Here is a 17,005-nt window from a genome sequence, read left to right as displayed (position 1 = left end):
CCAGCTGGAGCACTGTGAGTGTGTGCGAGAAATTCAGAGATGAACAGACAAGGCCAAAGAATGTGGGGAACAACAGAAGCCTTGTTCCTGCTGAAAGAACTCGCTCACCACTTTCTTCTCCTCCGACAAGTGCTTTTCTCCTTCGCTCAAACACGCGCACACACACTCACGCACTACTAATGAACAGCAGAAGAGCAAACAGAGATTTTGTGTGTTCCAGAACTATTTTGATAACTCAAAAATAACCACTTAAAATGTTCTGCTCTAACCCATATCCCCTCCAACAGAATATCCAAGAATTCCTTGACTCACTCATCTAGCTCCTCCTCCTCTGTCTTGGTTGTGTTCGCGTACAGGTATTTGCTCATGTCCACCGGCTGGACATTCTTCCTCTTGCTGCTTCTGGTTGGAGAAACTTTAGGCTGGGGTTCAGGTTCATCAAATGGGTTGCCAAGTTGAGAGGAATCCATTTCTGTGTCAGCCTCATCAAATGGGTTTGAGGGATAAGCGGTGTTCTGATCATATACAGGCTCCTGATCTTTGATAGTGGACCGCACATGGGGCTTAGGAGATTGTTCTAGAAATACACACACAAAAAAAAAAAAATGCACATCCACACCTGTATTATATAAATGAAACTTACAATTACAGTACTATAACTATAATTGAAATAAAAATTATATATATATTATCTCAATCATATTCAACAGTTACAGCTTCTGTAATAATTTTTTTTTATTTTACATAAAATACATGCATGGATCTATCGTTCACAATAAGGTCTTTAACATGCATTTAGAAAATAGATTTTCATCTCATGCCAGTTTTATTACTGACTAGTCAATTAGTTGTTCTTGAAAATAGTTTTGCACATCCCTGGTATCAAATGCATTTACATAATTAAATATCTTAAGAATGTTTTTCAAAATTCAGCTGCAGTAAACATTCCCTTTTCATCATGCATCTCAGATTTTGTTAATGAGTACAACCTGCCCTGTTGATAAAAGGGCAAAGGGGTCATACAAAGGTTCAAGGGTCGCTCCTTACCGTCCTCATCCAGGTCACCAAAGGGGTTAAGGTCAACCGGGTCATTAGGTTCATCGAAGGGGTTAGAGCTCATGTTGCTCTGGTCTTGGTCCTCCTGATCCAGGAAGTTCAACTTACTGATCAGCTCTAAACCATCAATATCCATCCACAGTGATAATAGAGAAGAGAGAAGAGAACATCATTCATCAGTCCAAAACAATCAACAAGGAAAACCGTTGAATTATCGGGTGAAGCTTTGAATGAAAGCAAAACTGTGGCAAAAACAACCAATAAATAAATTGTTGGCATCTGCATTTTGAAGTGAACCATACCAAGATCCTTCAGGTCCAAAGAGGCGTATGTTCCCGAAGAGCTGATGCAGTGTTTCATTCTAGACTACTACTCTCAACATGAGCCAGTGGGCCAAAAAAAACTGTGTGTGTGCCGGGTGACAGAGTGAAGTGCTTTCTGAGGTGATAAGAAAGGTGTGACGTCTCTGTTCGCTACACCACCATGTCACCCTGACCCATATTAGGCCGTCAGAGTACTCATGACCAGTGGTGTCTTTAAGGACATGTGTTCCAGGATCATCAACTCCATGGTTACAGAAACAAAGCTTTTCGGGGGTAGTTGGGTTCACTGCAAACTGCAGAAGGTGGAACGAGGACACAAGATCACAAATGAAGAGCATCACAAATAAAAAAATAATACCAATGAATGGATGCTCTATAACACAGCACAACCACAGGGATGGAAAAAAAAGAGGAAGAGAAGGAGAAAGAGAGAGATAGTGAATGAAAGTGAGAGTGAGAAAGTAAGAGTGTTTGAATTAAAGAATGAAAGAAGGTGAAAGCTGAAAGACCTTCAGAAGAGGAGGCAGGTTTATTTGCTTGCTTTAGGCAGTCATCTGGATCTCCATCTATAGAGCTGAGAGCATTCAGCTGCCTCACAATCTCTGCAAACAGCACAACATACAATCAATGAACACACACACGCACGCTTGCACACACGCTAACCTGTATAATGCAAAGAGAGGTATGCAATACATACAGACAATATCTGTGTGTGTGTGTGTATGTGTGTGTGTGTGTGTGTGTGTGTGTGTGTGTGCGCGTGTGTGTGTGTGTGTGTGTGTTGAGGTGCATCTCTCTGGAAAGAGCCAGAACTGCGTATTCGCTCTAACAAACTGAAAAACAGATCAGACGTCATCTCTATGGCAACAAAGGGATTCCTAAACCCATACGATGAATAAACAACTCAAGCATTTCCATAGGAGCTCCATACATACACTTATAAAGGGATAAAACCACATGGGCTTAATGTTAAGACTCCACTATCTTGGGGGTAATGGGAGGCTGGATTATATCACAATGTACCATATACACACACACACACACACACACACACACACACAATCACACACACATTTGCACATGCAAACACAAACATACACTCAAAGGACATGTATTGGGTGGACATTCCATATCATACACAGCGATCAAGCAGTGCACTGTGTATGAAAGCCTAGAAAAAGCTAATAAACTATGACCAAAAAACAAATGTAAACAAGCACAGCAATAAGCCTCTATATGCATAAGTAAATGGACACAGAAAGAAACTAAACCACTAAAGAAAAAAGGTTACTGTCACTCAAATGAAACTGAACTGAGACTGGACAGAAATCCTGAAGAGAACAACAAAAATGACATGCTGAAATTTACAAGAGACCAAAACTCCACAAACATCTATTCTTGTTCTTTTATAACAATCATATGGCTTATGCACTACATACAAATGTATCATGCAGCCCTCAGAAACCATCCAAAAAAAAAAACTCTTACATTTTTTTAAAGAATAGAAAAAATAGAACCAAATAGAATAGAATAAGAACAAGAAAAAGAACAGAAACAACAGAATAAGAAACAAAAAAGAACAGAAGAAAATAGAATGAAACAAACAGTGTGTGAATAGAAACACCAGAGGTCTTCAGATGAAATTGAGCAAGTCTCACCTGTGATCTTGGCCGCCTTCTCCTCCTGGTTCACTCTGTTCTCCTCGTCTTCCTCATTCTCTTCCTCAAAATCATCCAGATTACCAATATCAGCCTGCTTCATGCTCATCAGACTGGCCAGACTCTGCATATCTTCATCACTACACACAGAATGAGAACAAAATAAAAGCACAATATCTTTTGATGAAATCATTCATAGATGAGACACAGTACCGTTTTTGCATTCTCTGCACTCATTTTAAGGCAAAATGGATTTGAAATGAATTGAAATACAGTAAAATTGAGAATGGATTGAGAACTGTTCACTGATAACACCTTCCCCAGATTTGAATAAAACTGTTAGTTAAGAGTGAATATGGCCTTTTATTCACTGTGCTGTTGTGTAAAAAGCATTTTGTTACACTGAAGGAGATGGATGGAAGATGAGAAGAAAGCCAGCTTGACAGAGAGAGTGAGCAAAAGATGAACGTGTAAACGAAATGCCCTTCATGGTCCTGCTCATAAGAGGCAGTGCAATACGGACATGCATTCCAGCCAGGGCATTCACAAGCACGGCGAGATAACGCTCCAGGATTAACTCCCTCTCTCCCTCCCAATGTCCCCGTCTTCTCCTTCTCTCCATCTATCTCACACTTCTTCCTTTCTTTGGCAGGCATGAAGCTTATTTGAACTAATGTAATGGGGTTTATTTGTGTGCTGTTGACATCATTCCCATGGGTTAAGAGCGGTTACACTTCTGCCACATAACCTCTGTCACACACACGCCACAAAAGCCACACAAACACACACGTATCTCATATAGCACAACGGTGAAATCACATACACTCACACACGCTTCTTGCTTCCTTTATTTAGAGGCAGGCAGAGATCAGAAAAAAAAGAGGGAAACGTAGATATTGCAAGACAAGTGAAGGAAAGATATTTACACTCTCAGGGCCAGTGGCTGGAAATATTCCATCTGACTTCTGTTTGTTGTGATGCGCATGTCAAAAAGCAACAGCTCACATCTGGGGCGATAGGATTTGATTCATTTTCGTGTTTACGCCAGTAGAACGTGAGGTACAGCCTTAAATGTGTGTTTCCTGAAATTTTCTGAACAACAGGGTACAAAATCTGCATTCTGGCAAGCAAAGAGAATAGAAATAATAGAAAACATTCAAATGGAAATAATTCTATTTACATATTCTATTCTATTTTCTATAACGATAGGAAAATATTCATTTATAGTAATCGAAATTTGATTGCCACAATTTCTTCTGACCAATGAACTGTATTTTAACGACAAACTAAAAGAAGATCACTCAAAGTGTCAATCACAGAATCAGATTATATCTTGGATTGCATGTTGTGAATACTCTGTAGTGAACACTACCGCTTCATTCTACATCAGGCATGTTGACCATGTGACCTACTACATTAGTCATTAGCCTCAATGGATAGTCAGGGAACTACACTAACCTTTTCCACTGGTGGCACTTGCGCGACTAACTTTTTCAGTTACTGGCGCAAAACATAATTTGGTTGCACAAATTTTTTAAAGCCGCTCTGGATAATAATGAAACTGTATTGCATACAGATGTGCTTTTTATTTTACTTGCCATCTTTTAAACCACATGTCTTCTTGTTTTATTTCTTACAGTACACACTTGGTACCTTAACCCAGGGCCGCAGCTGGGGTTAGACGGGCCCTGGTGCAGGTTGTACAGTGGGCCCTGTTTGAAATGGTTTAATTTGAACTTTATGTTCATTCTTTTATTTATTTGTGCTATTTACACAATGTTTCCTTTTTTTTTTTTTTAGTTTGTAGGTGTCCAGAAACTAATTCAAAATAGCACTGCATAGTCTTCACTGTAAAATAAAATACACAAACCAAAATGTATTCAGACACCTTCAACATTTCTCACATTATCACAGTTTATTTGTTATAGTTAGAAATTGGTAATAAAATATGACAAGAACTCAAGAGTTAAACTGTGTCAGAACAAATTCATCTTGATAATATCAAATAACTTTTATAGAAAAATATGTAATGGAATCAACCAAAACTTCAGACAACTGTCAGTATGACATTTACACAACTATCCATACTTTGTTGAACAATTACCAAACAATGCTTAATTTTGTTCAGTCTGTGGTGTGAAAAGGTTGCATTAGCAATTAAAGAAATAAACACTTAAGTCACACATGGTCAGGTCCCTAATTTAATATATATATATATATATATATATATATATATATATATATATATATATATATATATATATATATATTTATCAATTTCACAGGTAGTCTACAGTATGAAGAATTTTTGGGTATAATATTTCACAGCTCGCTGTATTTTGCTATACTCACTTACATAAATGAACTAGTGTCCTGCACCCATCAGTAAAACAATATAATCAATTATATCTGATTGTGAATAAATTCTTGTTAAAACTGCAAAGTAATTCGATCAAGAGCAGAGAGTGATTTACTTTAATTTTCTTGGATTAACATTATAGACACTGACAGCAGAGCTTGTAAATTAGGCGCGGTCACTTTAAGAGACAATGCATCCATTATAAGGATACACATCCGATTTCTTTCCAACTCTTTACTTTCACTTAAGACATAACCGCAGACTTTTTTGAACACACTTTCCAAGACGGGTATTTTGACATGTTTAGTATGTATTTGTCGGTACAAAAGCAAGAAGACTTTGAGACGCGTCTCTGTGTGCGCCCTGAACACCAGAACACTGCAGTGCTGAATTAAGCTCTTTCACATACTTTTCTGTTTGTTTAAACTGCGATTAGTATTTGTTCGTTCAGGTGCAGGAGGACGCGAACGTCCTGAAGGAGAGCTCGGTTCAGTGTTGCTGTTCGTGAGACGCGGCTCTCTCTCCGCGTGCGCACCGAACAGAGCACGCGAGTAACAGCTGCTCAGTTCAGCTTTCCCGCATTGCGGGGCTGAAGCCAACTTGATGTGTTGAATGCTCAGAGCACGTTATAAAACGTGTTTTTTAAAATACACATTTCTGTTTTAATAAATGCTCATAGTAAATCATAGCATATTGCCTAAAACATAAGATAGGTACAAAAATAATCAGTGATACATTTGCGACCTCATAAAAATTAGGGTCGCAATGACATTTCAAAAGGTCGCATATGCGACCATTTTGGTCGCAGTGTAGTTCCCTGATAGTAATGCATCCACTGAAAGCACACCTACAAAACAAATCAGAGTATTTAAGCCACAGTCACACTAGACTTTGAGCATGCAAAATTTCTTTGAACAATGCAACCGTCGTTATGTGACATCATGCTCCACAGCATCTTTTTAAAAACTTCAATTCAACACGTAACATAATAATACATCAATAATGTAAAAACTTACAATCTACTTCACATTTCTGCAGTAATGCAGTTTTTTAAATTTATGTTTGTTTAATTGCACTATTAGGTCATGCTTTGACATAACGATATGCTGTTGGTCATACAGTTTCACATGATACAAATTCGCAAGTCAGAGTTCATCAAGTCAAATGTAAACTTAGGAATGCAGCAAAATGCGAAACTTTTTGCACGAGCTTGCATTTCCAGTCTGATGCATTCACATGCATTTGAATGGAAACAAAAAGTGCAGTGTGACTGCTGCTTTAGCTATACTACTCTTTTGATGTATTGCTTTTTGCATACTATTAGTAGAGAAGTAGGAATATTCCTACTAAGAAAGTGCATATTTGTACTAAATGAATAGCATCAGGCTCTCTCTGTGAAACTCTAGCTGTCAAAATCTAAAAGATCATGATTTTTTTTTTTGGGGGGGGGGGGGGGTGTCAAGTTCTTCAAAAAAATAAATTTTATATATATCAAAGATAAAGCTCATATTATTTAGCGAAATACTTAATTATATCCTTTCAGATCAATTGGCAGAACGAATGGCAAGAACATTCCAGAGAGCGAAAGAGAGAACAACCTCACTGGGGTGTGTATGAAGACAGGATGAAATCATAGGGGGAGAAGAAGAGAGGAAGGGATGAAAGGGGGAAAGATCCAGGGAAAGACATTCTGGGAATGTCAGGTATTATCTCTCCCTGTCACTGAGGCAAAAAAAGAAAGAAATGCACAGAGAGTAAAGGAATAAGAGTGGAATTTGAAGTGGCAGCATTCCTTCAGGGTGGGTGCAGTCAGCTGGTTTCAGATGGTGTAGTGGGCTGCTCTTACGTGGCTTTGCCCTCTCGCAGAAAGATGCAGGACAGGGAGAACTGCAGTGTTGCTGAAACCACTTTCTTGGACAGCGGCTTAAACTTGAGCTTGACGTCTGTCTGTGTGGGCATGGCACTGGCGTACTGCTTCATGTTAATGCAGCTGGTGGCCAGCGCTTTCCGACGACCCGACGGAGATTCCTAAAATAACACACACACACAAAAAACAAAGAGATGCTTAAATACTTATTAAGCTGCAAAAATACATTTTTTAACTCATTTGATACAATTGGTCATTTAACACAATACAAAAAAAACAAAAAAAAACAGTATGTTTTTAACAGTTTCAAACTCTAAGAATTTGCATATAACAAAACAGCCCTATGGTGCTTTCCTTAGAAAGAAAAGAAAACGATCAAAAACAATGAATGAATGTTGCTAAACCTTACACATATGGGTAAAATCATCACCTGTTTTAACATGTTCAAAGCAAACACACACACTCACGCCGGAGGAAACCGGCACTCCTAGAACATGTGCATACAAGTTTATATAGACGGTCTCAATGGAGTATAAACTCTGAACAGAAGGATAAAAATGACAGCAAACAGAGTGACACGGAATTCTCTTTGGTGAGATAAAGCTTCACTTTGATAACATCATGTCAACAACCTCTCAAACAAAGAAAGGTCACATTGAAAGTTAAAGACGTTAATTTGCCTAAATCATTTCAATAACCAAACTGGGTATTAGTTCATCACCTCTTAAGACCAGCAGAGTAAACATACCCAATCATAATGGTCAATGGCGCCCCCTGCAGGTAAAAGGGCTGGAATATTCTAAAGGCATTAGAACGGAAATCTGACCTGGCCATTACTCTGCTCTCCAATTCACTGGATTTATTTATGGTTAGTAAAGTGTAGTAAAAAATCTATTCTGATATATCAGGTTATGGATTCAGATTGTGTAAAAAAAAAAAATAATAATAATAATGGTTTAAAAAACTAATGAGAGGAAAAGGGTTTGACACCAGCCATGTGCCAAAATGACTTTAGGGCAACAACATCGAAGAAAAACGGAACAAAACAAAACAAAACACTGGCCCACCTGCACACTTTACATTTGCTAGATAGGTCGGAAACACAGTTGGAGACATTTCCTGACCTGCCTCCTTATTTAACAAAGCCAAATAAATATCATCACTTTTATTGTTTGTTCTTGAGGCATTTTCTCAGCTTGCTGACTAAGTATCAGCAATTTCCTCCCGGATGAAAGTACCACGCTCAACCTGTGAAACATGTTTTGACACCATCACACAGTGCAGGGAGAGGCAATACAGACAAATATACATAAACATCTCTCAATATTCTTCAGCCCTTTGATGATACTCAATCCATATCTAAATATGGTTTAATATTTTAATAAAACAGCCAGTATAGTTGTGATTGTAGGATTAATGCAAGTTTAATGCAGGAAGCAAAATACTGCAAAAGTTAAAGATCATCAGTTTCCCAGTTAATTTCACCAATATTAATACCTATTAATAAATAGAAATTTTGCAAAATGATTCTACAAATTGCTACGAAATCATTTGCCACTAATACATTCACTTGATAACATCTAAATTAAATTACAGAGAGAGAAAGGGAGGGAAAGAGAACACTTTTAAATCCATTTAGAAAACTAATAATTTGTTAAAATATTGATCATATAAAAGCTATTTTAATCTACCAATTAATTATTTTTCATAATTGAATCATTTAATTAGTAAATACAAAACAAATGTTTAATATAGAGCATTCTTTTATGAACATATCGGAGTGAAAATGCCACTATTCACTGAATCAGAGTCATGAACTGGTTAAAGAATCAATTCACCTAAACTAAACACTGGAAATGACTCAAACAAGAAATGTACATTTACATTTTAACATTTTTACACATTTACACTATGTACAAGTTTCTTCTCTCGCTGTAAGCAATTATTTGGCCTTCTTTTCAGCAAGCACCTTTAATTTCAAGCTTTCTCTATGGGTGAGATATATTTATCTCATCAGGCCTGTTTAATCCAAACAAAATGAGCAGAGAGAGAAATGAAGGCCCTGTGTATAACCTCTCAAAGAGCCTGCATTCATACACCTGCCTGTGCGCATATGTGGAGCGACTACATATAGATCTCCAGATAGAAATCTGGCTTGCAGGCGCACGAGTGTGTTTGCATGTATCAGTGTTCCCACAAGGTAAAAAGGAGCCCTTATCAGAGCACTCTCAGGATGATTGAGACGCAGAGAGCTGAAGAGTGACAATTTTCGTCTCAATACAGCTCCATACACAGGACACAAGGTCAGCACACACTAACCCTTCTTCCGGTTTGCTGAAGGTGATTAATCTGAGCGAACGGCACCGCCGATGACTGAAACACAGACAGAGACGTAAAGTGCCCGAGTGCTGACCCAATCAAAACAACAGTGCCGCCTGCCAATCTCGCACCCAGACAAATTACCCACAATCCCGCACTCCATCTGGGACGGGAGATGGTCCTTTGCGACTCCTTCAGTAAATGAAAATGATAAAAGGGAGAAAAAAAACCTGCGTCTAAGATTCAAAACCGCTCGCCGACGAAGCCACTTGACATTTGTGTTGACATTTGAGCCCCTGTTGAATCGGTCGGAAATACAGCATGTCATCCCTGAAGAATCCAGCGCTCCAAAGCGTGTCTTATCGCTGAGATTATGCACTGGCATTATACCGAGCTAATAGTGCATGTAGGTCCTTTATGAATGAATTTCAAAATGCATCAAACACTTAAGAAGGATTTAGTCCTTCACCGAAAAAAATACTTAAGGATATGCAAATATGCAGGGAAGAATTAGGTTTAACAGATTTGACGAGCGCAAACAATGAGGGTGTTCTTTTCCCTGGCTGCCAGTGTCAATCAAAACCCCAGATTACCGTCCAGGGTTATGACAATGTGTAAAATGAAAAGAGACAATAAGACACTTTTAATTTATCACAGGGATATGACTATCAATACGCAGCTATTGTACCCACAGAATTGCTAAATACCTGGCGGAGAGGGGAGATGAAGGTGCCAGGGTGGCTGACTGCTGCCCCCTGCTGCTCCCTTAAGGAGCATATCTCTCTCTACACACACACACACACACACACACACACACACCAACACAGACTCTTCTCTTTCTGAGAGAAGAGTGTGAAACTGAAGTGTTTAAAAACTGATTGTTTGTGTTTAAAGACTGTTACATATTGTGGAAAACTTTAACTTTACATACATTTTTTTAAAGTTTTGTGTATATTTTGCAAAATATCTTTAAACCACCGTCATCATTCAATCCCAAAGAAGAGACGTTTAATACAAAATGTCAGAAAGCGTTTTGCTGATTACATAATTAGCATTGTGCGATTGTATTAAGTTAAAGAAAACACACAAACACACTGTTTACTAACCAAAGTTAGGTAACAGTATTAGTTATTGTTAGCCAAAACTAAACTAGTATTAATAATTATTAGGAATTGACATGAAACCTAAATAAGATTAAAGACTAGACACAAAATGTAAGCTTCATTTAGGAAATTATATAAATATAGGTAATATTAAAAAGTACTAAAATGTATTAAAAATAAAAAAAATTAAATAAAGCTAAATAGAAATATTGAAAACAAATAAAACTGACAAATCAAATAACAAACTTATTCAAATTTAAACAAATAAAAAATATATAAAAAGCTAATTCAAAATATTAATAAATACTATAATGCTATACTAATAATACTATACTATGAACTGCATACTATATGTGCAGTTCAATGTCTACATTGCAATTCTGTATACAAATTCAAAATGGCAAGGCTATAGAAATTATATATACATTGCAACTATTCACAACAATGATTTTTTTTTTGCCCAACTCCAGTTGACATGTGTGCCATTTTCTGAAAACACAACACTATTAACTGTAAAACAAGATGTTCTGCAGTAATAAGTGATTATAACATTACTCTGGGTGACGTCCAGGTGCCGTGGCATGTTTGTGTTGTCTACAGTTTGCCCAGTGTATCATGGACATGTTTGCCTGTGACCTGTGCTTAAATGTTTGTTTTGTTAACTCAATAATAATCCAACACCACGACTGAGAGGATAGCATTAATAATAATTCAAATGACGACTATATTCAAGATTTCCTATCTGCATGTATGAGTGTGTGTTGTGTATTTGTGTGTTACTGTTAGAGGAGAACACCACTAAACCCCTGCAGGCTCTCACACCTAAAGTGAACCTCAAACTTCCTTTGACTGACATTTCCAGAAAGCCTGAGGAAGAAAGGGGTGCGACCGGGAGCTTCATCCACTTTAGGGTGTGTGTGTGTGTACGGTTTAGGCAGGTGGAAGTCCCAGCTGTCCCACTATTGATCCACAGCTGGTGCCAGTATGGGGGGTGTGGGTCAGGGCTGTGGGGTTTCCTTCCCAACACAGACACACACACACACACACACACACACACACACAGAGCAGTGGAAGAGGACGCAAAGAAAGAGGGATGCTAGGTAAAAAAAAAAATTTAACTTTTGACTGTTTCATTGCCAAATATTGGCTCACAGAACCGGTTCTCGGTTCTCAACCAGAGATGATCCCTGAAGGGATCAAAAATGTAGCTCTATAAAAAAAGATGCATCAACACTGAGGGTGTTTGTCAAAGAAATGGGCCACAATAGGCTTTTCCATCAATAAATGCCAGATGCGAGTTTCTGCATGAACGCAGAGCCGAATATAAATATATGAAGGAAAAGACAAAGAGGGAGAGAACGGATGACACATTTTCAGTTGGCATCACTCAAGGCATGTTTCTGTCTGTCATCACTCATCTGTTGTGATTCAAATGTGATTTCCCCAAATTGTCATTGAGTGGAGCTCACACACACACAGATTAGGGGTAGTGTCATTATTTGTGGGAATTGTTATTGAGGGTAGGGCCGGTGGCTGGGGGATTGCCATTGTTCCAGCTGAACATAAAAGACAAGCAAAGCCAACAGACCAAGACTTATGGAAATCAAAAATAATACCAGCCACCAAAATAATAAAAGAGCCCAAAACAATACCAGCCTATTATAAAAGAGAGGAAGAGAAGATGCCAGCTTAATACCTTCAGAGAGAGATGAGAGAGAGTGAAATCACAAAAAGCTGTGCTCAAATACTGGAGATGTTGTTTCTGCAGCATGTCCACACTGGGACACCGCCTGGTGCCTATGAACGCACAAAACAACAACAGAAAATAAATCTCTCTCCGCAACCCACCAAACCCTGTGACCTACAGTCTCTTTCAGGCTCTCTGATGAAGCACAAGCATCCGCTGCCAAAAATGACTCTTAAAAATCACATACACCAGGCCCATGAAAGATCGGAAAACTCAACTTAAGAGGTTCAAAAACAGTGTGTGAAGTTTTCATATAAAAAAAAAATATATATACTTATAATATACTTTCTCTGTTTATTGGCATGACAATATTACATTTGTATGCAAAGATAGTAGCAAACAGAAAAGTAAAAATTAAGCAAACTTTTAAGCAAATAAAAAAAAAAATTAAGCAAATACTTGTAAAATTAAGTATTTTAAAAAGCAATATAATAATAAGGTAACAGGGACCAATTCTCACTATTAACTAGTTGCTTATGAGCGTGCATATTGGCTGTTTATTAGTACTTATGAGTGTGGTAGGACCTCAGAGAGCTCCCGGATTTAATCAAAAATATCTTAATTTGTGTTTTGAAGATGAACAAAGGTCTTACGTGTTTGGAACAACATGATGGTCAGTAATTAATGACAATAAAAATAAAATGGCCACATTTTAAAGTCGCAAAGCCCGTTCCTAAAATGATAATTATTAATTATTTATTTTGCTCTGTGTCTCTCGCTTCCATCCTCTCAGTTATCAAATGTGGGCCAAAAAAATACTGCTCTGTAAACATCTCCAACACTGCAGCATTTCAGCACACACACAATGTACACCAGAGAGACAGGTAAGCACACATACACACACCAGAGAGACAGATTTATTGGATTAACACCCAACATCCCATTTTAAAAGGTGCCAGCTCATCAGTTTCCACCTCATATGACCACACACACACACACACACACACACAGCTGTAATTATATCGACAGCACTAACTTAAATTAATGCTCAGTGAGTCCAGCACTGGTATAAAGGAGACCGTTATCAGTACTGGGTGGAAAAGCGCTGAGTGTGCGTGTGCCTTCTAGACAGCGGACAGTTAGCCTGTTTGACAGAAGAAATCCATCATAATCAGTTATGTTATGTGCAGCACTCGCAGACTTTAGCCCATGAACTAACCACTGGATAACACTATTTTAGAGCGGATAAGAGAATTATAGGTGTGTTTGTAAGTGGCAGACAGCAACTTGCCACAACTCTAAAGCAAGTGACAGTTACATTCTACAACAGGTTTATCATGACCAGCTAAGCTCTCACTGTCAGGCTGGGAGATGAAAAATGAATGGGAGAAAAATCACAATATGCATTGCTGAGTGAATTGATGAAGCGATTTTTTTTGTTTTTGTTCAACACACAACATTCAGTCTTTAATATTCAATCTGCGAACGCTCCGAGTCTGAAGGAATCTCGGGATCAGAACTGCTATAAGAGCTTCTGTCATGCTGTCGTAAAGCAGGTTCGATGGCAGTACCGTCCCACAGGCTTTGAGGGTCGTATCTGTGTTAGCTCTTAAGTTTTAAGCCGTTTAAGACAGACATAATAGGTTTAATCCATCACACAGACTCTATGGTTTTAAAAGAGTTTAAGTAACAGAAGATACTTTACAGAGTACCTGCCTGAATCAAATTATTCTAAAACAGAATGTTAATTAAACAGACGTCATCTCTCTTTTCTTGCATATACACTACTGTTTAAACAACTTTTTTTTTTCTTTTTTTTTTTTTTACATCTGTTCACCAAGGCTGCATTTATTTGAACAAAAATATAGTAAAAACGGTAAAATTGTAACTTTTATGTTTAAATAAATCTTAAAAAGTAATTTATTGCTTTAACGGCAAAGCTGAATTTTTTTTAGCAGCTATTACTCCATGTTTTATTAGCTGGGTTTCCATCACACTGCTTGTAATGTGCACTTTGAAGGATCGCATCAGAATCGAGTGACAGAAAAGATGAATTTGGCATAAAAAATGCCTTAATTCACCTGTGTGAAAAAGGGTTCGTGCGAATAATGTGAGATGGAAATGCATTTTGCGAATAAATTCCTCCAAGCACTTCAAAAAAGTCATGTGACGTAAATCCCGACTGACCAATGGACCGATCTTGTCCCACAAAATGTGAAATGTTGTTATATTGTTATTCCGAAATGTCCAAACAAATTCTGTCAGTAGTATTTCTATATAACTGCCTCCCAGAACTGTTAATCAACAACGTTTATTAAATTAAAATGATTATATTCAGTAGCTTCTCGTACTTTTCTTAGTGATGTATAGTGCCAGTTTATCGGGAAGTGATGATTTTGTTCTCTTTGACTCGTTGGACAGAAATGGTGCATGTTCGCAAATGTTGCCCACAAGTTAAATTCACAAATTTGGATGGAAACCCAGCTATTGTCACATGATCCTTCAGAAATCTTTCTAATATGCTGGTTCGACACCAGAAAGATTTCTTTTTTTTTTTTTTACAAATCATTTTTGTTACAATGCAAAAGTCTATACTGGTCCATCTTTGATCAATTTATTGTGTCCTAGCTGAATAAAAGTATTAATTTATTTATTAAAAACTCTCACAGACTGCAAAACCTTTAAATTATGCAATATATTAGTATGTTAGTATATGTTAGTATTTATACAAAAACCAAAATCCATATTATATGGACAAAAAGAGCAATTAGTCTGCCGTGCATATTTCCATTTACAAATTCAACTCATACACTCCCAGTGAACGATTACATGTTCTCTCTCCTTCTGTTTTTTATTTTCCTAATCCCATTTTTGTTTTCAGATGTCCATACAAGATACTGGATGAGCGTTGTGTGTTTGCATTTCCTGTAAGTGTTTCTTGAAGGCGAACAACAGTGCGATTGTTCCACAGCTCTAATTCACTTTATCATACTAGGCGTCCGTTTTTCAAGATCCGAAACTAGCAAAACAAAAACAGACAGATGAATTGATGGTAGCTGAAAACCCACCCCAAAAAAACTGAGGGATTAAGAAGATTTAAAAATCACTTTTTTTCAACTGCATCGACCGAAACATTCAACGGCCATCGCCATTCACTCGCAGATGTTTAATACACTCCAGTGCTTTAAACCCTAAAAGAGCGGATTACATTTGAGAAAGTATGCAAAGAGAGATCGGACGTTTTAGACCACATTAGCATCATGTTTCCAGTGTTGATATCATTTAATCTAACTATACTAATGATCTGACTGGTATCTGACTATAACCATGCAGTTGGGGATGGGGATGGTATTGTAAGTGCTGTCTGAGATGGCAATCTGTAGAAAGAGAGAGGGGGAACACCTAGGTCAAGCTTGTGGATAAATATTTGGCTTTGAGGAAAATTTTTCAGAGCCACTATAATCTGTCTCCATCAGCAGGCACCATCTTAAAAAGAAAGAGAAAAATAAATATGGCAGAGATGCGAGGGAAGAGATAGAGAGGGAGGGATGGACGCAGAATGAGGGGAGATAAAAAGAAATGTGAAGCCAGGCAGGTGAGGAAGGATGGAAACGGTCTTAAAAAAATGAAAGACAAAACTGGACAAAGAATAAAGGACAAGTGACATACAAACACAAGCACTGAAGAAAAGTGTGTGTGTGCTCATCTGATGTTACAGCTCTAAGCCCAAATAATAACAAATCAGTACAGAAACAAACACACACACACACACATAGTGTCCTGAGAGAGTCTGTGTGCAGCAGTGTGACCTCAGAACTGAGAAACAGATTAACATGTGTGCATGTTTATTCCTACTTCCATCTCACAGTAGAGGGGCAAAACAAAGAGTGTTTCTGTTTTGGATATCTTTGCTTGTGTACGTGTGTGAGATGGGCTCAGAGTTGACTGTGACCTTGCCTTACATCTGATCTCCATCCCTGTTAAGAATCCTGTTAATCTGACTGTCAAACACACACATACAGACTTTAACTCTCACAACTGCCAATGCGGAGTGAATTGAAAACATTTACCAGCCATAAAAAATAATACATAGCATTCTAAAAAGGGGGGAAACTTGTAGTTTGATATACACACTACTGTTCATACTTTTATGCAGCAAGAATGCATTAAATTAAATTGACAGTAAAGACATTTATAATGTTACAGAAGATTTCAATTTTAAATAAATGCTGTTCTTTTGAACCTCCTTCTCATAAAAGAATTCTGAAAATAATGTATCCCCGTTTCCACAGAAATATTAAGCAGATTTCAACACTGATATTAATAAGAAAGCACCAAATCAGCATATTAGAATGATTTCTGAAAGATCATGTGACACTGAAGACTGCAGTAATGGATGCTGATAATTCATATTACATTATAAAATATATTAAAATGGCAAAACAAATATTTGAAAATGTAGTATGTAACAACATTACTTTTACAGTACATTTGATCAAATAAATTCAGTCTTTTTGAAGAGTGAAGACTGCTGCCTTTCAAAAACATTAAACCATACCGCCCCAAACCTTTGAACATTAGTGTTTCAAATACAAAACACTGAAAATACAACTTGCTTTTCCCCTTTTAAACT

At 37.5% G+C, this 17,005-nt stretch overlaps 1 protein-coding gene across 5 annotated transcripts in view; it reads right to left on the bottom strand.

Moving 5' to 3' along the window:
* Positions 1 to 17,005, bottom strand: part of ehbp1 (EH domain binding protein 1) — a 130,067-nt gene that overhangs the window by 84,713 nt on the left and 28,349 nt on the right. For 4 of the 5 annotated variants that reach the window (XM_059520272.1, XM_059520273.1, XM_059520276.1 and 1 more), the window contains exons 6-10: positions 7,243 to 7,424; positions 3,038 to 3,177; positions 1,889 to 1,981; positions 1,048 to 1,173; positions 313 to 577 (exon numbers count right to left, since the gene is read on the bottom strand). In XM_059520272.1, the coding sequence (XP_059376255.1) occupies positions 313 to 577; positions 1,048 to 1,173; positions 1,889 to 1,981; positions 3,038 to 3,177; positions 7,243 to 7,424 (806 nt within the window). The remainder of the gene's footprint in view (positions 1 to 312; positions 578 to 1,047; positions 1,174 to 1,888; positions 1,982 to 3,037; positions 3,178 to 7,242; positions 7,425 to 17,005) is intronic. The other variant, XM_059520275.1, reaches the window with a different exon arrangement.

This window comes from Carassius carassius, chromosome 32 (assembly GCF_963082965.1).
Source record: "Carassius carassius chromosome 32, fCarCar2.1, whole genome shotgun sequence".
NCBI lineage: Eukaryota > Metazoa > Chordata > Actinopteri > Cypriniformes > Cyprinidae > Carassius > Carassius carassius.
This window is presented reverse-complemented; position numbering and strand designations above follow the sequence as displayed.